This window comes from Mustela nigripes, chromosome 14 (genome assembly GCF_022355385.1).
Source record: "Mustela nigripes isolate SB6536 chromosome 14, MUSNIG.SB6536, whole genome shotgun sequence".
NCBI classification, from domain to species: Eukaryota; Metazoa; Chordata; class Mammalia; order Carnivora; family Mustelidae; genus Mustela; species Mustela nigripes.
The window spans coordinates 33707649-33725482 of record NC_081570.1 but is presented as its reverse complement, the minus strand read 5'-3'; the positions used below and the strand labels follow the sequence as shown (position 1 = coordinate 33725482).

Below are 17834 nucleotides of genomic sequence, written 5' to 3'. Positions count from 1 at the left end.
CCCTTGACACAGAGCAGCACATTAACTCAACAGCAAGAGGCCCGAATTACAGCGTGTGGGATGCCCAAAGTGGGGGCAGGAGGGCCACAAGGGTGCTCTTCAAAACCCAGCTACTTCCAAATATAGATAGAATGCTATTAGACCTCTCCAAGGGTGGGTAAAGTGGTTCAGCTTCTGCCACAAACCTTGACTGTCAGTCCCCCATTCCAACACAATCAATCCTGATGTCAGCTTTCTACTAAAACTAAACTTCCATTCATGCCTTCCTCGTTTACAGAGGGCTCATGGGCCAAGATCCAGGACCATGCTGGTGCCCAAAGAAGCCAGGCTGGTGTGGCACAGGGCCTGGCTCCTGGCAGTTTGCCTTCCCCGGCCTAGGACAACCGTCCGGAGAGTACGACACACTGTCGTAAAAAGGCAGCCAAGCGCTGCCAGTGTTCGAGGTAGGAGGGCACGCAGATGGCAAGCAACGAGTAGTGACTTTTGAAAAGGGCTGGGCTCCAATCAGCAAGAGAACTGTTCCAGGAGAGACGCGTGTCGAGGACTCCCTGCCTCCTCCCACCTCAGAGCCGCCTGCAGCCTGGTGATGGCCACACTATACACAAGAAGGCACAGGAAGCCACTGAACTGTACATGAAAAAGCAGTTGAAATGACAGATTTTATGTCATATATACTTTAGCACAATTAAAAACAAACCAACCTAAAATGTAAAGAACAAATACAATAGGAGTGCTTCACATGACAAAAGGAGAAGTGAAGCAAGCGTGGCCAAGTACTGACAACCATCAAGCCCCAGCCAGGAGCATCTGTGAGTTTACTTTATGACTCCACATGCAGCTTTGTGCACTTAAAAATGTATTCTAGAATGCTCCAATCTCCAGAAACAAATGGCAGTTAACCTTCCAAAGTCAAGCTGCTTCATTGCACACATGCAGACCCTCCACAGCACCTCCCAAGGCCCTCTCCAGACCCATTTGCCTGCAATCAACCAAACTCCGCACATGCTTTGACCCTGGCATATGTGACCATCACCATTTAGAATACACTCCTCTCCTGGACTCCCTTCCCCATTTCCCTCCAGCCACCACACACACTCCTGCAAACCTTCAGACTAGCTACAAGGCCTGCTTCTCTGCAGTCTCCCCATACTCTTAACCCCAACCCCAGGCTGAGCTACTAATACTTCCACTTGGACTACAACACTTATCCCGAAGGAGTGGCTTTATTTGTTCACACCTAGACTCTGAGCTCCCTAAAGACACAGTCCTAGCCCCAAGCAGCCATGCTGTATGTGATTACAGAGTTTTAAAGCAAAGAGGCAGAGCAGCCAAGTTATTTTTAAAGAATGTGAAGTAGTGGGACACCTGGGTGGCTCAGTGGGTTAAGCCGCTGCCTTCGGCTCAGGTCATGACCTCAGGGTCCTGGGATCTCTGCTCAGCAGGGAGCCTGCTTCCTCCTCTCTCTCTGCCTACTTGTGATCTCTGTCTGTCAAATAAATAAATAAAATCTTAAAAAAAAAAAAAAAAAGAATGTGAAGTAGTTCAAAGATGGCAGCACAGGGACACCTGGATGGCTCACTGGTTGAGTGTATGGTTGTGGCTCAGGTCATGATCTCGGAGTCCCTGGGATTGAGCCCCACATTAGGCTCACGCTCAGTGGGGAGTCTGCTTGTCCCTCTCTCTGCTCCTACCCTCTTACTCATGCTCTCTCCCTCTCTCAAATAAATAAATAAAATCTTAAAAAAAAAAAAAGAGGCAGTGTATCCAGGAAGTTGGGGGCAAGGGGCCGGGTGATGATGCAGTGGAGAATGGTATTACCATCAGAAAAGAAAGCTAAGAAGGCCATCTGGGTGGCTCAGTTGGTTAAGCCTCTGCCTTTGGCTCAGGTCATGACCTCTGGGTCCTGGGATTGAGCCCCACATCAGGCTCTCTGCTCAGCAAGAAGCCTGCTTCCCCACCCCACTCTGCCTGCCCCTCTGCCTACTTGTGATCTCTGTCAAGTAAATCAATAAAATCTTTAAAAAAAAAAAAAAAGCCACACAGATATAAAAAAAGGAGCCAGGAAGGCACTCATGGTCTTTGAGCAGGAATAAAAGGCACGTCAGACCTCCTTCTCCTAGCTTATCTCCACATGGAAGGTCTCCCGGCTTTTCTCCCCAGCCCTTGGACCTTAGTGAGCTTTACCACGTCGGGGTCTGCCTTTGGCGGAGGGAGTACCCTCAGGTCTGTGTCCTCCACTCATGAAAGGCAAGTGGAAAACATTCAGCCACTATGAGAGGCCTGCATCCTCCACAGCTGCCTAGGGACTAGGTAGGTAACTGGTCTCACTGAGGTTAAATGAGCAGCAGAGCCATTAGGCCATAGGTTAAAAGCCACCTCCTTTAATCATTTTAACTGATAACAAAGTAACATTCTGAGCTCCATATACCCGACTCCTGCATCCATTCCTTAACTGGTTCCTAATTTGAGAGGAAAAAAGATGGGAATTACTTGTTGGCTCCTCCCACCAAACACACATAGACAACTTGCCTCTGTGGTAAGATTAACTTACCAGTAACATACAGTCTAAACCATATGGAGAAAGTATTTAGCATATAGTAACCCTCTGCTATCGTTAGCTGCTTCTGTGGTTGTGACTAGAACCAGAAGCAAGAAAGTCAGGGGGATACTGCTCGAGGACCGTGTGACCTACAGCGTGACAGCAGAGTCAATGAGGACCCAAGAGCTTTGCGAAGAGGAATGGCTCAGATGTAGCATCAGGGACCATAAGGGGTTCCGGTGTCCAAGGTGGGAAGCCACCTCTTGTGGAAGCTGCCGCAGGAGAGCAGACAGCAGCCACGAGAGGCAACGAGAAGGAGGAAACACGGTCCTCAGCTCAGCGGCCTGCCCTGCCAGACGAAAGGAGGGACGTGCGGTGGGAAAGGACATCTACAGAAACTGAGCCCTGGGACTGAGGGAAGGCAGAAAAGAAAGACAAGGGACAAACCAACCACAACCATCCTCTACTTGGAAGAACTTTACCACGGGTTCGGGGTTAGTATTTCAGCCAAAAACAGAGAAAGCCAACAGGTCGAATGCTAACATCCAGAGATGAGTATACATGAGGGGCTGGGGATGGTTCTCCATTTGCACAGACTTTCAAAACATCTCATAATAAAAACTTGTCAAAGACCAATTTTTCAAAGGGAAAGGTAAGAAAATGGGGAATAACTAAAACTTTTCTGCACGGACTCCAACCCCACCCCAGCCCCACTCAAGGCTACAACTTGACCCATAAGCTGTGAGGCTGGCGAGTAAGAACAGGTCACTTGGGTAGGCGTGAATCTGGTTGCATTCAACACGGCTGTTATGTCCCACTCAGTTCCAGAGAGCCTTTTTACACAAAACAGCTTTTGGTGACAGCATGTTCTAGAAGAAAGCCTGAACATTCACATTCATGGCTTTGGGAATTCATCCTGGCCTCCGAAAAGATGCTCCATCAATACTGTTGTACTGGGAGATGAAGAATATATGGGGCGGGGCGGGGGAGAACTCCCATGGGTGGCTACAAGGCTGTCGAGATTTTAAGGAAAAAAAAACCTTGAATTTTCAGGTACGAAAAGCCATTGCATCCCCACCCACAGCCTGCACAGGACTGCAACCACTGCCACTCTAACCCTCATGCCTCTAGAGCAGGTGGGGTCGGCAGGTGTGTCCAACACCTGGAGATCTGTTGTCATTAAGACGCCTGGATTCTCTGGAACAGTCACACAGGGGCAAGAGAAAAGGAACTCCCAGCAAAGAACAAAGTGGAAGTGAACCAGTGCCACCCGGCTTTCTGTTTGACACTGCAGACTGGAGGCCCATTCTGATGCTCTCTCCTGCCATCTTGGATACCTGCAGCAAGCACCCCCATGCCCCCAGCAGACGCCCTCCTCCACAGGATGCCAGCCAGGGAGCATTGCCCAGAGCCCTTACCTCTGTCAGCTCCCGCTCGCTGATACTTCCGGTGGCGCCCCCTTTCTTCCTTGTGCAGGGCTCTCCCACGGTGACCCTGCCATCCCCTTTGGCATAGCTGTGCACAGTGAGAACTCCCGACTGCCCTTGGGCTCGGCAGGACAGAGGCTCACTGGTTTCTGAATCGGAAGAAATAGAATCCCGAGAAGAACCGGAGCCCAGGCTAGAAGATGATTTCTTTTTCGAACCTGAGAGGACAAGGCGTCCCCCTAGAGAAGCAGGATTCACAGAAAGATCCAAGGCAGCTGCTTCTTGTTCCTCTTCTTCCTCCTCATCCTCCTCTTCTAGTTTGACATTTTTAAGCTCTTCAAATTTGACTTCAGAGGAGTCAGAATAATCTGAAACACACATGCACGTTGGCCAGAGACAACTTCCCCATGCACATCTGAAGCCAATGAAAAGCAAAGGGGGCAAAGCACAGAGAAACACAGGCAGCGAGTACGGCGCAGCTTCCGATTCGGGCTCGGCCACCTGCAGGGTCACTGTGTGATCTAGGACCGACTGGTCAGCCACACCGGGCCTCCAGGTTTGTCCTGTGGAGTATAGGCAGCCTACCACCTATCTCCAGGGTTCTGTGTCTACTATGGAGCACAGCCTGGCACACAACAGACCCTCAGAAGTCATCTGCAGGAACCAAGGCCTGAACGCAGCAGGCCTGGTGACCCCAAGCTAGAGCAAGTGCTGAACAGAGGTAGCCGGGTCCCAGGGCCTGGCTCCCAGCAGGTGCACCAAGGCAGCCTCCGTACAGATCCGTCAAGCCTCACCCGAGGCTCACCCAAGCCCCCCCAACCACCATCCCAGCGGGTAGAGCGGCTGTCCACACCACTTCCTTCCTAAAATCCAAGTAGTCCCTCAAGCCCCACGGAGAACAAACTCTAAGATGGCAGCCAATCCCCTCACCGTCTCATTCCTACTTCTCCAGCCCCATCTCCTGCTAGCACCACTGTCTTCTACCCTTCCCACCCCTGTAATCCAGTTACAGGAAATCACTACCAGCTCCCCTAAAAGCTCATGTGGTTTCAGACCTCCATGCTGGCACCCCTGCCTACTCCCCTTTGGGTGCCCCGACTCTCTGCCTGCCTGGAAAACTCCAACATCTCTCCTAAGAGTTGGGTCACTTCCCCGACTTCAGTGTCTCCCCGACCCCTCATCAGGCAGAAGGAGGCAGTACTTCTCCTACCTTCCACCCAGCATGCCCCTCTCCAAAGGGCTCCTCACAGCCATTCTCACACTCCACTACCACTCTCTGCCCACAGACCCATCTCCCCCAATACCTGTGACCCTGAACACAACATGGTATCTAACCCACAACAGACCCCAGTGACGTTGTGGGGAAAACATCACAGCCAACAGACCTGGGAAGGGAAGAGCATCCTCGACTTGCCGCACGGAGCTGTGGGTGGGCCTCACGGGAGCGAGGGCAGCCTGGCACTCCGCCACATCGTACTGTCCGGAACTCAGCTCCTCCTTGGGGAAAAGCTCACTCTGACTCACCTCCTGCGGTATTTCAAGACAAACCCGGTGCCTCTTGGTCCCTATACGATGTTTGGCGAGGCTGTGAGGAAGAGAGCACACTTCTGAAGGGCCCACAAACACAGTCACATCCACATACATTCACCCACATCACACACGACCCAAAATGAGTGACCGGCCAGAGCCTGTCCACTGCGCCTCACACTTGAGTCCCACCTCTCGTCTGTGGGAGAGACGAGGGACTTCACCTCTCCCAGCCTATCTTATCCAGTGGGAAACAGGAACAACCCCAGCCCCCTCAGAGGTTGGATGTGAGGCTTATGAGGTATGCCGAGTACCTGGCAGAGCTCGGGCCTACAACAGCTACCCTGTAACCAGTCCTCCTTTCTTCCCCGTGTGGCTCAAGGCAGAAGACAGATCCTCCCGCTCAGACAACGAGGACACTGGCCAACCTCAATCCCGCCACCCCCCAGCCCCTGTGGGTCCCATTCCAGCCACGACATTCTCCATACAGGGCACCTGTATGGCTCAGTCAGCAGAGCATGCGACTCAATCTCGAGATGGTGAGTTCGAGCTGGGCATGGAGCCTATTTAAGACGATAAATTTAAAAAAAAAAAAAGTCTCAGGTGGCAATGAGAAAATGACTTTTCTGGCTCAAAGGGAGCCACGTTCTCTTTGTATGTGACCTTCACTCCAGCCAATTACAGGTCCACATACAGATGTGGTCATTCCTGGGTGATGGCTGTTAAGGAAGAGCCTGAATGCCCTTGTTCTGAGGATTCTAGATTCTTTACCAAGAATAAAAATTCCCTCAGCTGAGGCTCCAACACCCCACTTAGAAACAGCTTCTCAACAGGTTACAGAAGCTGCCCAAGCACCTCTCCCTCAAACAGCTGGGCCCAGAGGGCCGCCGGGTTACCTTCTCTTTAAGTCACCCTCCTCTCCATCCTCAAGCCCTTCCATGTCATCTTCCTCTGGACATTCCTCGTTTCTGGCTCTTGGGGGCAGTTCACTCTCCTTAAGGAACTCGGCTGCTTCTGGCGTGGGCAGAGTATGGTCGATAACTGTGCTGTCCTTCCCAGCTTTCCAAAGCTTGTACCTTTCCGGCTGGAACTTCCTCACAAACACGTCCATGGAGATCTTCACCATGTCCTTCCTACAGGAGCACTGTCCCACGGAACCAGGAGAGCTCCAGTCAGCACGCTTTAACGGCTTCCCCACGACCCCATATCCCATCTCCTTCCCCCAAGTGAAATAAAGATACAAGCCCATTTAAAGCCAAACTACTAGCACTCACAGCTGAGAGCGGACTGGCCTGGCGGAACCTTCGAGCATGGGGGGGAAGCAGGGAAAGAGCAGGCAGGAATGAGCGGCGCTGGGGTGTGCCCACCCACGCCCTTTGCCAGGCTGCACAGAAAAACACCACAACGAAGCTCCGCACTCACGCCCGGGAAGGCGGACGCCCGCCTTCTGTCCGCACTCTAGCCCAGCCAGGCCCACAGGGGCAGGTGCACCCAGTGAGATGTCTAGCCCTGCCTGCTTCCCTAACCCAAAGAACTTCTCAGAGAAAACCCACAGTGGCCAAAGCAAGAAGCACCAGTGTGTGCGGGTGTGGTTTTCAAGCTCAGTGGAGGTAAGCATGGAAACCTCTCACTTGAGGTGCCCCAAAGCTGAACTTTTTACAATTCTAGACGAACACAATATGGGGGCACTTCTGCCCATTCCTGTCACTCCGTTTCTGAATTCCGGCAGTTCAAAGAACGTTCTAATCGCCAGCCAGTGTAGCTAACAAGAATTTGCTCACCGGACGTTTTTGGGTACGGCGTTACAGAAAAAAACCAGACAGACTTACCAGCACCGCTTGCTTGCCATATTCAATCCACCGCCGGGTAGCAAAATTGGTGGACTCCGCACAGTTGAAGCCATGGTTAAAGCCGGCATGGTAACCATACGGGAAAGTGATCATGAATTCTCCAGCTTCTTGAGTGACCTGAACAAGAACAGACTTGAAGCAGCCGCAACAAATGGCTGAAGTCTACCCAGCTGGACATCTGACCTCCAGCGCCGCGAGCTTCGCTAAGTAACCCAGGGAAAGTCCTAGAACTACCAGGGGCCTTTGTAAAATGCAAAGCCCTATCATATCCACCCCCATCACTGTAAGTGACCATTCCTCCAAATCAACAGTGTTCAAGGGGACCAGACTCTGCTCGGGCACTGGGAAGCTGCAGTACCTCCACCTTTAACATCCTCATGTATCAAAGTACTGCTATATAGGTTAGCTCTGGCCCATGCCTGGTGCAGAAGGATGAGCTAGATTAAAGCCCCTTGGGGAAACAGACCAGAAAGGGTAAGACGAAGGACTTCTGTATGTAAAATCAGCTCACCTTGTCAAAGGGAATTCCATATTTCTTCAGCATTAAAGGGGAAATCAAGGTCATCTTATGGCGGAGAAAAGCCTCGCAGCTTTGAGCACTTCCAGGGAAGAAACCTGTTGCAAGGAACATGGGCTCAGGTTAAGACACTGCTCCACGCCAGCTCTTCAACCCTAGAGATGCTGCACCCTTGGGCATCTCATCCAGATGAGGAGGAGGATAAAATCACCACAGATCCTTCTAACTTCAGGCCAATCCTAAGATTCTACAGTGAGCCCCTAGGCTCTCTCCCATGCAAGCTGTTACGTGGGTAATCAAATTCTGTTTGGGAGACGGAGATCACCCAAGCTCCCCTGTTCTTATACAAAGCCTTCAAACTGTTTAGAACTTCCTCTGTTAACCTGAATCCCTCAATCTTTCGTTAGTAACACATCCACAGTGCAGATCACCCAAGCTCTCCAGAAACAGGCTCTCTGGAGATACAAACCTATTAAAATCCACTTGAACAAAAGCACAAAAACTGAATTTTCACATCTGGATTTCCGACAGCAGAATAAGACCCAATATGCATGGTATACAATGTCTGGTCAAATAAACCCATGCCTGATAAAACTGAGGCAAAGACTAGGAATTACTTACTTAGCGATCAAAAAAAAAAAAAAAAAAAAAAGAATTACTTAGTCCCCTCCCAGGACAAATGGAGGAAGTTTCCGATTTTAATTGCTCTGCTGGGGTGACCAATCTGGCAGTCCAGCTCACCCCCTACACACAGGCCTAAGAAAGGACAACATAAGCATCTGACCAGAGAACGGACACTTTAGAACAATGAGCACAGCACATGGGGAGGTCTGACCCAGCACAGGGAGGAGTCACAGTACCTTTGGCAAGGCGCTCCAACCGCTTTCCATGCTCTGGGGGAACAGAGTACCTGCAATCACAGAGAAGCATCAGATGCTGAGCAGAGGACACTACAGGAGGTAAGGAACTCTTTCCCATTCTCAAAACAGCTCGAAATACCAGATTTTTCAACTTCCCAACCACAAAAACTAGAAAGGAGTCTAGAGAATGATTTATTAAACTACTGGGGGACAGGAGGGAGGAGCCCACAAGTAAGTTCGAGTGAATTTGTTTCTCTTATGTTCCTTCATTTTACCAAGACAAGAGCCAGAATTTATGGTATGTAATCAGCGTTACTCTCCTTTATAATGTTCAAGAAATAAAAATTTGGGGGGCGCCTGGGTGGTTCGGTCATTAAGTGTCTGCCTTTGGCTCAGGTCATGATCCCAGGATCGAGCCCAGCATCGGACTCCCTGCTTGGTGGGAAGCTTAATTCTCCCTCTCCCCCTCCTTGTATTCCCTCTCTCGCTCTCTGTCAAATAAAATATTTTTTTAGATTTTTTTTTTCTTTAAAAGGATAGCATTAAGTGCTCCTGGCATAGCCTAAAAAGGCCTAACTGGGACAGGATAGAGGAGGAATGGAAAACAAGGTGAAAATGGGATTTGATACCACAGACCAAGCCCTATAGATGCTGCTGAGCCCATTTTTCCCTTCATCTCTGTAACAGCTACACTAGTTACCCAATAATTAATGACTCCTCCACCCTGCAGGGTAGTGAGATGCCACAGAAATTGTTCCTCATTAAAAAAAAAAAAAACAACACTTAACTGAGCCACCCAGGTGCCCTGATTAAAAAAAGAGAGAGAAACCACGTAAACACTTCAAATTTTCGCAACACTGTTAAAACTTTATATTCTGAAACTCATAGTAAGTCTACTTTAACCTTCATAATTGACTCTAAAGATCATTCCCCAACAGAAATGTCTCATCCCAAATAATTTCATTATGAAACAGATGGGGAGTAGCAGAAAATGCTGGTCATCCAAAGGACCTTGGGACCATCAGGCAACGTTGACCAGAAGTCTCTGGAGGTCCCTCTTCCAATGACCTAAAGAGCACGTGTAATAACCAGAAAATCTCTCTACAGAATAATGAAAATCCAACCTCAGGGAATTTAGGACTAGAAAGGCAAAAGACACAAAAGCAACACATACAGATTCTAGAAGTCTAGCCATCTAAGAAAAGAAATGCGACAGCAGTTAGGAGGTGAACAGAAGCTCAGAAGGTTGCCCCCACCGAGATTAGAAACTGGAAAGCATCTGAAAAAAGAAAGGAAACCTCTGAGAAAAAGAGACAGCTGAAGATGCTGGCAAAGGAAATGAAGATGCAGTTTGCACGACTCCTCGTGACCTAGCCCATGGTGTCCCTGCCAGCCTCCTCGCTCTTCCCTCCTAATATGAAGCACCTGCACAACGGACTTCCTCTGGTTTGTGAAGACATCGTGCTCTCACAACTTAGGCTCCCTGTATGTGTTGTTCCAACTGCCTGGACACGCTCTCCTCAGTCTTCCCTGCCCCAAACCCGCCATCTTCCCAGTCAGCTAGGCCTCCTCATGTTAGGGCTCAGCTTCGTTGTCACCTCTCCCAGGGAAGCCTTCTCCAATACCCACCCCATGTTCACGTACCCTTCCTATGCGGACCTAGAGCACCCGTCAGAACTTCTTTCAGTATATTACTATTTCCTCACACGTTCAGTCTCCTACTTGTGAGGATGGATGCCTCATCTATTTTGGTCAGTACTGTCCAACAAAGCACCTTCACTAAAATGCTGGGACTGAGAGATGGGTCAGCACAGGGAGAAAGGAGAGAACAGATCTTTATCTCCCCAACTAGACTGAGAACATCCTGGAGAACAGGAAGCATACGCTGAGAAGCCTTGCATCCCCTCTCAGGGTTAAGCACACAGTGCTACTCAACAAGTATTTTTTTCCATGAGGAAAAAAAAGCTTTCTGTCACCTGAAGGAGTGCCTCGAGTCTTAGAAGCCTGCCTCGGGGCGCCTGGGTGGCTCAGTGGGTTAAGCCGCTGCCTTCGGCTCAGGTCATGATCTCAGGGTCCTGGGATCGAGTCCCGCATCGGGCTCTCTGCTCAGCAGAGAGCCTGCTTCCTCCTCTCTCTCTCTCTGCCTACTTGTGATCTCTCTCTGTCAAATAAATAAATAAAATCTTTAAAAAAAAAAAAAAAAAGAAGAAGCCTGCCTCTAAGAAATTCCTCAGGCCTGATCAGAAAAATAAATCACAGTGGGAGAGCCTGGAAGAGCCTGTGGGACTCTCAGTAACTCAGCCAACTTAGCTGTTCACACAGGGGTATTAAACGCCCTGCCACCTAGAGCCCTGCTCTTCACAGACCGGTCTGAGCACCAGACTCCAACAGCAACCCCTGGCTGAAACACCTGGTGACAATGTCAAATGCTAGTCCTAGGCCAGGCCTCCTGAAGCAAAATCTGCCTTTTAACCAGATCCCGAGGTACTGTGTAGGCACACAAGAGCTGAGAGGCCTGTGGTGGCCCGAGAAGCCCCAGAGCCAAGGGCAGCCCAGCTTTACCAGGACTTCGGCTCTCCGAAGTGCAAGTAGTTGATGCTGTAGAGGTCCATGTCTTCGGTGTGCCAGGCAAAGGAGGTCTTCCACATGCCAAAGTATAGGTACGGGGTGTTCACACCCTCGATGGTGATCCCACTCTCCTTCTCCACCAGGTCCAGGATTGTTTTCAGTCGGCCGATATTCCACTCATCTACATGCTGCAAAGAAAATCACAGCTGTGGGCAATCATAGTAAAAATAAACTAAGGCTCTTAACCTACAAATCACAGAAGAGGCCATGGTGACCTGTCACCTCTAATGAAAGATGTGAAATAATGTGAAAACAGCCTCGACCCCAAAACCACAGCCCCCCTCACTCACTCTTCACAGCCACCACTGGAACGGACGCAATTAGACCTCCAAAAGCCAAATACCACTTGGTAAAGGAAACCAGGATATGAAAGACGAATCCGAAGGGAACAGCCAGCCTGTTCTTAACCCCAGGAGGAGGAGTTTGATCTGAAGCTAAAGAAACTTACATCAAAATAGGAAAGAACTCTTAACGCTACCAAAAATACAACATGGTAATTAACTATCCCAATTTCTGACTCTTTAACCCCAATTTCTACTGGGCAGTGTCTTCCGTAAAAAGTCTACAGTGTCACCTGAATACTTTTCCTAAACTGTAATAGTCTGCTAGGAGCCCACCTCTCATAAATCCCTTCTGGATTATCGTGCCCAGCTTTTGTACCTCGCCGTCCCAGACCTTCATAGTATCTGCCTGCCATTTACATCTGTAAGTTTCACTTTCCATCACTCAAAAAATTGCCATAAAAATACTTGAGATCTATTTAAATCCCTTCCTTCCAATAATTTACAAAAACATTAAATTAATCTGAGTGATAATCCCTCCAACACCCTACAGATTTTTTAATCATCCAAAAACCATCCCAAATATTCCTTCCTAAGACTGTTATCTAAGGCTGTTCTTTATGCGAAAAACACTACACCCCAATCCAATGCATTTTGTTATAATTGCTTCTGCTAAAGAATCTTGTTTGGGGGACGCCTGGGTGGCTCAGATGTTAAGCACCTGCCTTCTGCTCAGGTCATGATCCTGGGGTCCTGGGATCCAGCCCCGTATCAAGCTCCCTACTCAGCTGGAGGCCTCTTTTCCCTCTCCCAGTCCCCCTTGCTTGTATTCCCTCTCTAGCTCTCTCTGTGTCAAATAAATAAATAAAATCTTAAAAAAAAAAAAAAAAAAACAAGGAATCTTGTTTGAGGGTTCTGAAAATCTAAATACCTTTCTCCTCTTAAATAAATATCCACCCCTTTCACTAGATTAGTCAGTGATCTTTTTTCTGCGGGAACCACACAGCCTCTCCCCTGTTTTCATTAACTGTGATCCCACCCTTTAAAGAACTCATCAGCTACCACCCACAGACTATTCTAACAGCCCTTGCAAAGAACACCACATTGCCCAATTCACATGTAGAGTGAGAGAAATAAAATTCAGTCACATGCAAAAATACCCACAATTAAGTAAGCACCGCCCATCAGCCCTTCGAGGAGGGTTCTTTGCAAAGCCACTCATTCAGAAAGCAGCTTTTAGGTGCCTACTATGTGCTAGGCAGATAAAAATGGTATTAAATTTGGGCACCTAAAAAAAAATTGGGGCGCCTGGGTGGCTCAGTTGGTTGAGTGACTGCCTTCTGCTCAGGTCATGATCCTGGAGTCCCAGAATGGAGTCCCATATCGGGATCCCTGCTCGGCAGGGAGTCTGCTTCTCCCTCTGACTCTCTCTCCCCTCTCATACTCTCTCCTCCTCACTCTCTCTCTCTCTCAAGCAAATAAAGTCTTTAAAAAAAAAATGTTTTCTAAAATGGTATTAAATCACAAAACCGCTGCTGTTTCCAGTGAGTCTCACCTTTTCATAGAGAGTGCCATTCACATCTGCACCATAGATTGGGGGATTGAACGTGAGATTTTTCCAGTATTTCCGTTCAAGCTCTTCAAACTCACTATAGCGTGGGGTACAGTACCTTTCAAAAGTAAACAAAGTATTAATCACTTACCAGGACTAAATTCTTTAGGCACTATGAACAGCACAAGACACAATCCCCTGTTCTAGGGACAAGGTATTTCAGACGAATAAGACTAACACTTCCAGCACCCAATGCAGTGGCTAACTCAACAAATAATCATACCTAAAAACAAAGTATTGTTTTATTATTTTCTTAAAAAGTATTTTGGGTGCCTGGGTCACTCGGTCAGTTAGGCCTCTGCCTTCAGCTCAGGTCATGATCCCAGAGCCCTGGGATAAAGCCCAGAATCAGGTTCTCTGCTCCTCGAGGAGTCTATCTCTCCCTCTGCCTGCTGCTCTCCCTGCCTGTGCATGTGCCACGTGCACATGTGCTCACTCTCTCTTTCTCTCTTGCTCTCTCTCTGTCAAATAAATAAAAACAAACAAAATCTTAAAAAAATAAGATGCTTTAAAAAGAGAGAAAAATATATTTTTACGTATGTACTCACACACGTAGCTGTCTGTATGTATGCCTCTATGAAAGCATTAAATATGTCTATTCTTTAGCTCAATTATCACCTTCTAAGAATTTACTCCGAAAAATCTTTTAAAAATTCAAAACACTCAAAAATTATTACACAGCAAATTAACAAAAAATAATGTGTAAATCAAATAGGTATCTGAAAATGCACATTGTAACTCCAATGGCAAAAAAATAGGAATGGATATAGTGGAAGTGAAGACCCAAAACAGACTGTGGGGAGACAATGGAATGAATGGGAAAAAATCTTACTTTAAATAGGGCCTTACAATTTAATGTCAGCCTACAGAATAATGAAGTTTAGGACTCTTAAATGCCCTTTGAAATATTTCAAACTCTTCCACCTCCAACTGATCTGCTTTATAAATTCAGATTTTTACCTGCTGGGTTTTCTTAAAGCTGGCTGACCATGCACATAGCAATCAAGGGTAAGGATTTGTTGCATTTCAGATGAAGGGGAAAGACACAGGACTTGCTAATTGAAAAAGAGGCCTGAAATAAAAGGCCTCCCATATGTTGACAGGAGAAACCAGACACAAGAGGCTGAGGCCTCTGGCGGAGCCCCATGAGCCAGAAGGTAGGTGAGCCCAGCCCCAGCACATAGCTAAAAACCAGACATAAAGGATGGCACGGCCTTTCATCTGCAGAGCTCCTCACACTTCTTCAACATGCTCTTACATAAATTCACTCTTTCAACAGCAGGTTGGTCAGCGATACAGATGTTCAAAGAGTTAAGCTGTCAACAGAACTAGAAAACCACATTTTGAATTGTGATAAGTCAAAGGAAAAGGTGGCAAAGCACAGAAACAGAACAAGATCTGACGTGAGAGAGCGCGATTGTAAAGCCACGAAGTAGTGCCCTCGGAAGTGTGAAGACTGCCAAGACACACATCCAGCTCTGGGCTCGTTCACAGCAAAGACACAATCTAACATATCTGACTGGCTGAAATCAAGATGTGTACAGATCAAAAAGGCACAGAAAAAAAAAAAAGCAAGAAAAAAGGAAGGAATCTCTTGTGGACACTCAAAATTAAGGAGTAACATAGGAAAGGAGAAAGTCCAAGAAAGAGGATTAAGAAGCAGCATCGGGCGCCTGGGTGGCTCAGTGGGTTAAGCCGCTGCCTTCGGCTCAGGTCATGATCTCAGGGTCCTGGGATGGAGTCCCACATCGGGCTCTCTGCTCGGCAGGGAGCCTGCTTCCTCCTCTCTCTCTGCCTGCCTCTCTGCCTACTTGTGATCTCCCTCTGTCAAATAAAAAAAAAAAATCTTTAAAAAAAAAAAAAAAGCAGCAGCATCATGGGCTCAAGAGGGAACCACAAAATCATTTTCTGTAAATCTGAGATTGAATGAAAGCTAAATATTCAAAACAACAGAGAAGATACCCGGGAAAACAGAGGGCTTATACAAAGGCACGTCTAAGAGAGATAAGGATGTATGGATGATGAAGGCAGGCAAAGAAAGTAACAACCAGCATGGCAGTTTATTCACACTTTGTTATGTCCAAACATAAAGGAGACAGCGGCTGGACGGGTGGTGAGGAGTTTGAGCATGATAAAAGACAGAAGCACCCAAGAAGGAAGAGAAGAAACTACAAGGGCCAGCTTTCGATAAGTAGGTGTTATCAACACACCTGGCAAAAACTCCTTTTGAACCAACTCCCAACTTTGTCTTTTGCAACTCTGCAACTTACCAAGGTCAGAGAATGATCCCACTTCTGCGGGAAGAACAGTGGTATTACTTTAGGTAAGAATATGGATGCATTTAGAATGTGACGCAGTACTGAGAATAGTAAGGACACTTCCATAAAAGGAGCAGAAGGGGAGACAGAGCTAGGGCTGAGCACACGGCCCTTCAGTGGCACAGCAGCAGTTAGGAGAAAGCTATGAGGATGAGATGTTAACTCCTAGATCCTATGAAGGGTAAGAAGAGACAGGTTTTCACTCACTTATCACTATTGGCTATCTTTCGGAACTCACGAACAGTCATGGCTTTCTTCTGTATGTTGTACTGAGTGAAGAGGCCAGACTGCCCCGTCACCAGCTGCTGGATGGGGGCAGGAATGACCAGATCATCAATATCATCATAGGATGCTCGTGGCTTCCACTCCTTTGGAGGAACAACCTGTAGGGAACACAAGAAACAAAGAGATCAGAAAGCTGGCAAGCTGCTCACAGTCCAGGATGTGGGTGGACTGCTATCCAACCAGCCGATTTTACTATAAAGTGACTCTGATTTAACACAGCAAGTTACACGGATGTGCTAGCCCTGATCTAGTTTGGCCACCAACTAGCTGCCTCGTTGCAATGACCAAAGGTAAGTAATACTCATTCTCAGCTCAGCATCTTATCCAGACACCAAGACAGAAGGCTGAAGAGTTGATTCTCTCTTAATCTTAACAGAAAGTGCACATGAAGAACCAACTTGCTCTCGGGCTGCTGGATGGGACTGAAATGAGAACAAGAGAAGTTGGAAGGTCTAAGCCCTTGGTGACAGGTAAAACCACTAATGCACCCATCTCCATCATGCGGATGGAAGCAACACAGCACCTGGCCCTGGGACACTGGCTCTTTACTTCCCTTTAGAGATGCCAAGCAGCTCTCCTCCTACCTGAAAGTTGCTTCAGATGTTAACGAAAGGAATTAACTTGCAAACAGGACAGTATATACTGGGCATCCTGACTGGCTTTCATTCCCCATTTAGGAAAAATTCCTGCTGCCCTGTCATAAAACCCATGTAGAATCACCCCACCCATTCTCACCTTGGCCAGCCCAGCCCGATGAGCTCCTTGGGACTCAATGTAGGCCATGTATCGACTGAAGTTCCGGAACTCCTCCATGGTTGGGTAAAAGGTCATTATCCGAGCACTGGGATTCAGAGCTTCAGATTCAGAAGCCATCTTCCCTCCTTTCTGAGGTCACTTTGGTCAGACAGGAACCTGAAGAAACACATTAAAAACATAGAATGTGGGGCGCCTGGGTGGCTCAGTGGGTTAAAGCCTCTGCCTTCCTCTCAGGTCATGATCCCAGAGTCCTGGGATGGAGCCCCACATGGGGCTCTCTGCTCAGCAGGGAGCCTGCTTTCCCTCCTCTCTCTGCCTGCCTCTCTGCCTACTTGTAATCTCTGTCAAATAAATAAGTAAAATCTTTATTAAAAAAAAAAAAGAACACAGAATGTAATTAGAACTAAATGCTGGGAATGTCAAGGGGGATGGGTAAATGAGGGATGAATATTAAGGAGGCAGGGCACTTGTTGTGAACACTGGGTGTTGTAAATAAGTGATGAATCACTAAATTCTACACCTGAAACTAATATTACACTCTACGTTAGCTGACTGGAATTTAAATAAAACTTGAGAAAGAAAGAAAAAAAATGCTGGGAATGTCAGTGCTGAAACAGTAAAAGGTGTAGAAATCCTGAAGAAGCATTAAGACCTCACAGCTGGAATCTGCCTCCAGGTAGGTTATTTAAGTGAACAAGAATACAAATAGAAAAGGCTCTGCTTAAAAGAATTCAATGTATTGGGGCACCTGGGTGGCTCAGTCGTTAAGCATCTGCCTTCAGCTCAGGTCATGATCCCAGGCTGGGATTGTGCCCCACATCCGGCTCCCTGCTTAGCTCCTTGCTTAGCGGGAAGCCTAATTGTCCCTCTCCCATTTCCCCTGCTTGTGTTCCCTCTCTGGCTGTGGTTCTGTGTGCCAAATAAGTAAATAAAATCTTAAAAAAAAAAAAAAAAAGAAAGAAAGAAAAAAGAATTCAATGTATCAAAATTGTATGTAATCAAATCTCACTTAAAGGGAGACACTGTTTCAGCTAAAATTTGTTACTAAATTATTGGTCCCATTTAACAATTCTACAGCTGCCCTGCCCCTCTTTTACTCCTATCTTTCAAGTTCCTCCCTATTCACCTTTGATAATTGCTTGAGTTGGGGAGGGAGGGTGTTAATGTATTACAACCAGATTTATTTATTTATTTTTTAAACAACTAGGTTTAAAAAACAACGGGGGGGGGGGGG

At 47.5% G+C, this 17834-nt stretch overlaps 1 protein-coding gene across 2 annotated transcripts in view; it reads right to left on the bottom strand.

The window, feature by feature from the left end:
- Positions 1 to 17834, bottom strand: part of KDM4A (lysine demethylase 4A) — a 45188-nt gene that overhangs the window by 25249 nt on the left and 2105 nt on the right. For both annotated transcript variants that reach the window (XM_059374446.1, XM_059374447.1), the window contains exons 2-11: positions 16580 to 16756; positions 15767 to 15942; positions 13185 to 13299; positions 11283 to 11476; positions 8721 to 8770; positions 7855 to 7958; positions 7323 to 7460; positions 6390 to 6637; positions 5352 to 5551; positions 3958 to 4334 (exon numbers count right to left, since the gene is read on the bottom strand). In XM_059374446.1, coding sequence (XP_059230429.1) covers positions 3958 to 4334; positions 5352 to 5551; positions 6390 to 6637; positions 7323 to 7460; positions 7855 to 7958; positions 8721 to 8770; positions 11283 to 11476; positions 13185 to 13299; positions 15767 to 15942; positions 16580 to 16717 — 1740 coding nt within the window. In that variant the 5' untranslated portion in view covers positions 16718 to 16756. The remainder of the gene's footprint in view (positions 1 to 3957; positions 4335 to 5351; positions 5552 to 6389; positions 6638 to 7322; positions 7461 to 7854; positions 7959 to 8720; positions 8771 to 11282; positions 11477 to 13184; positions 13300 to 15766; positions 15943 to 16579; positions 16757 to 17834) is intronic.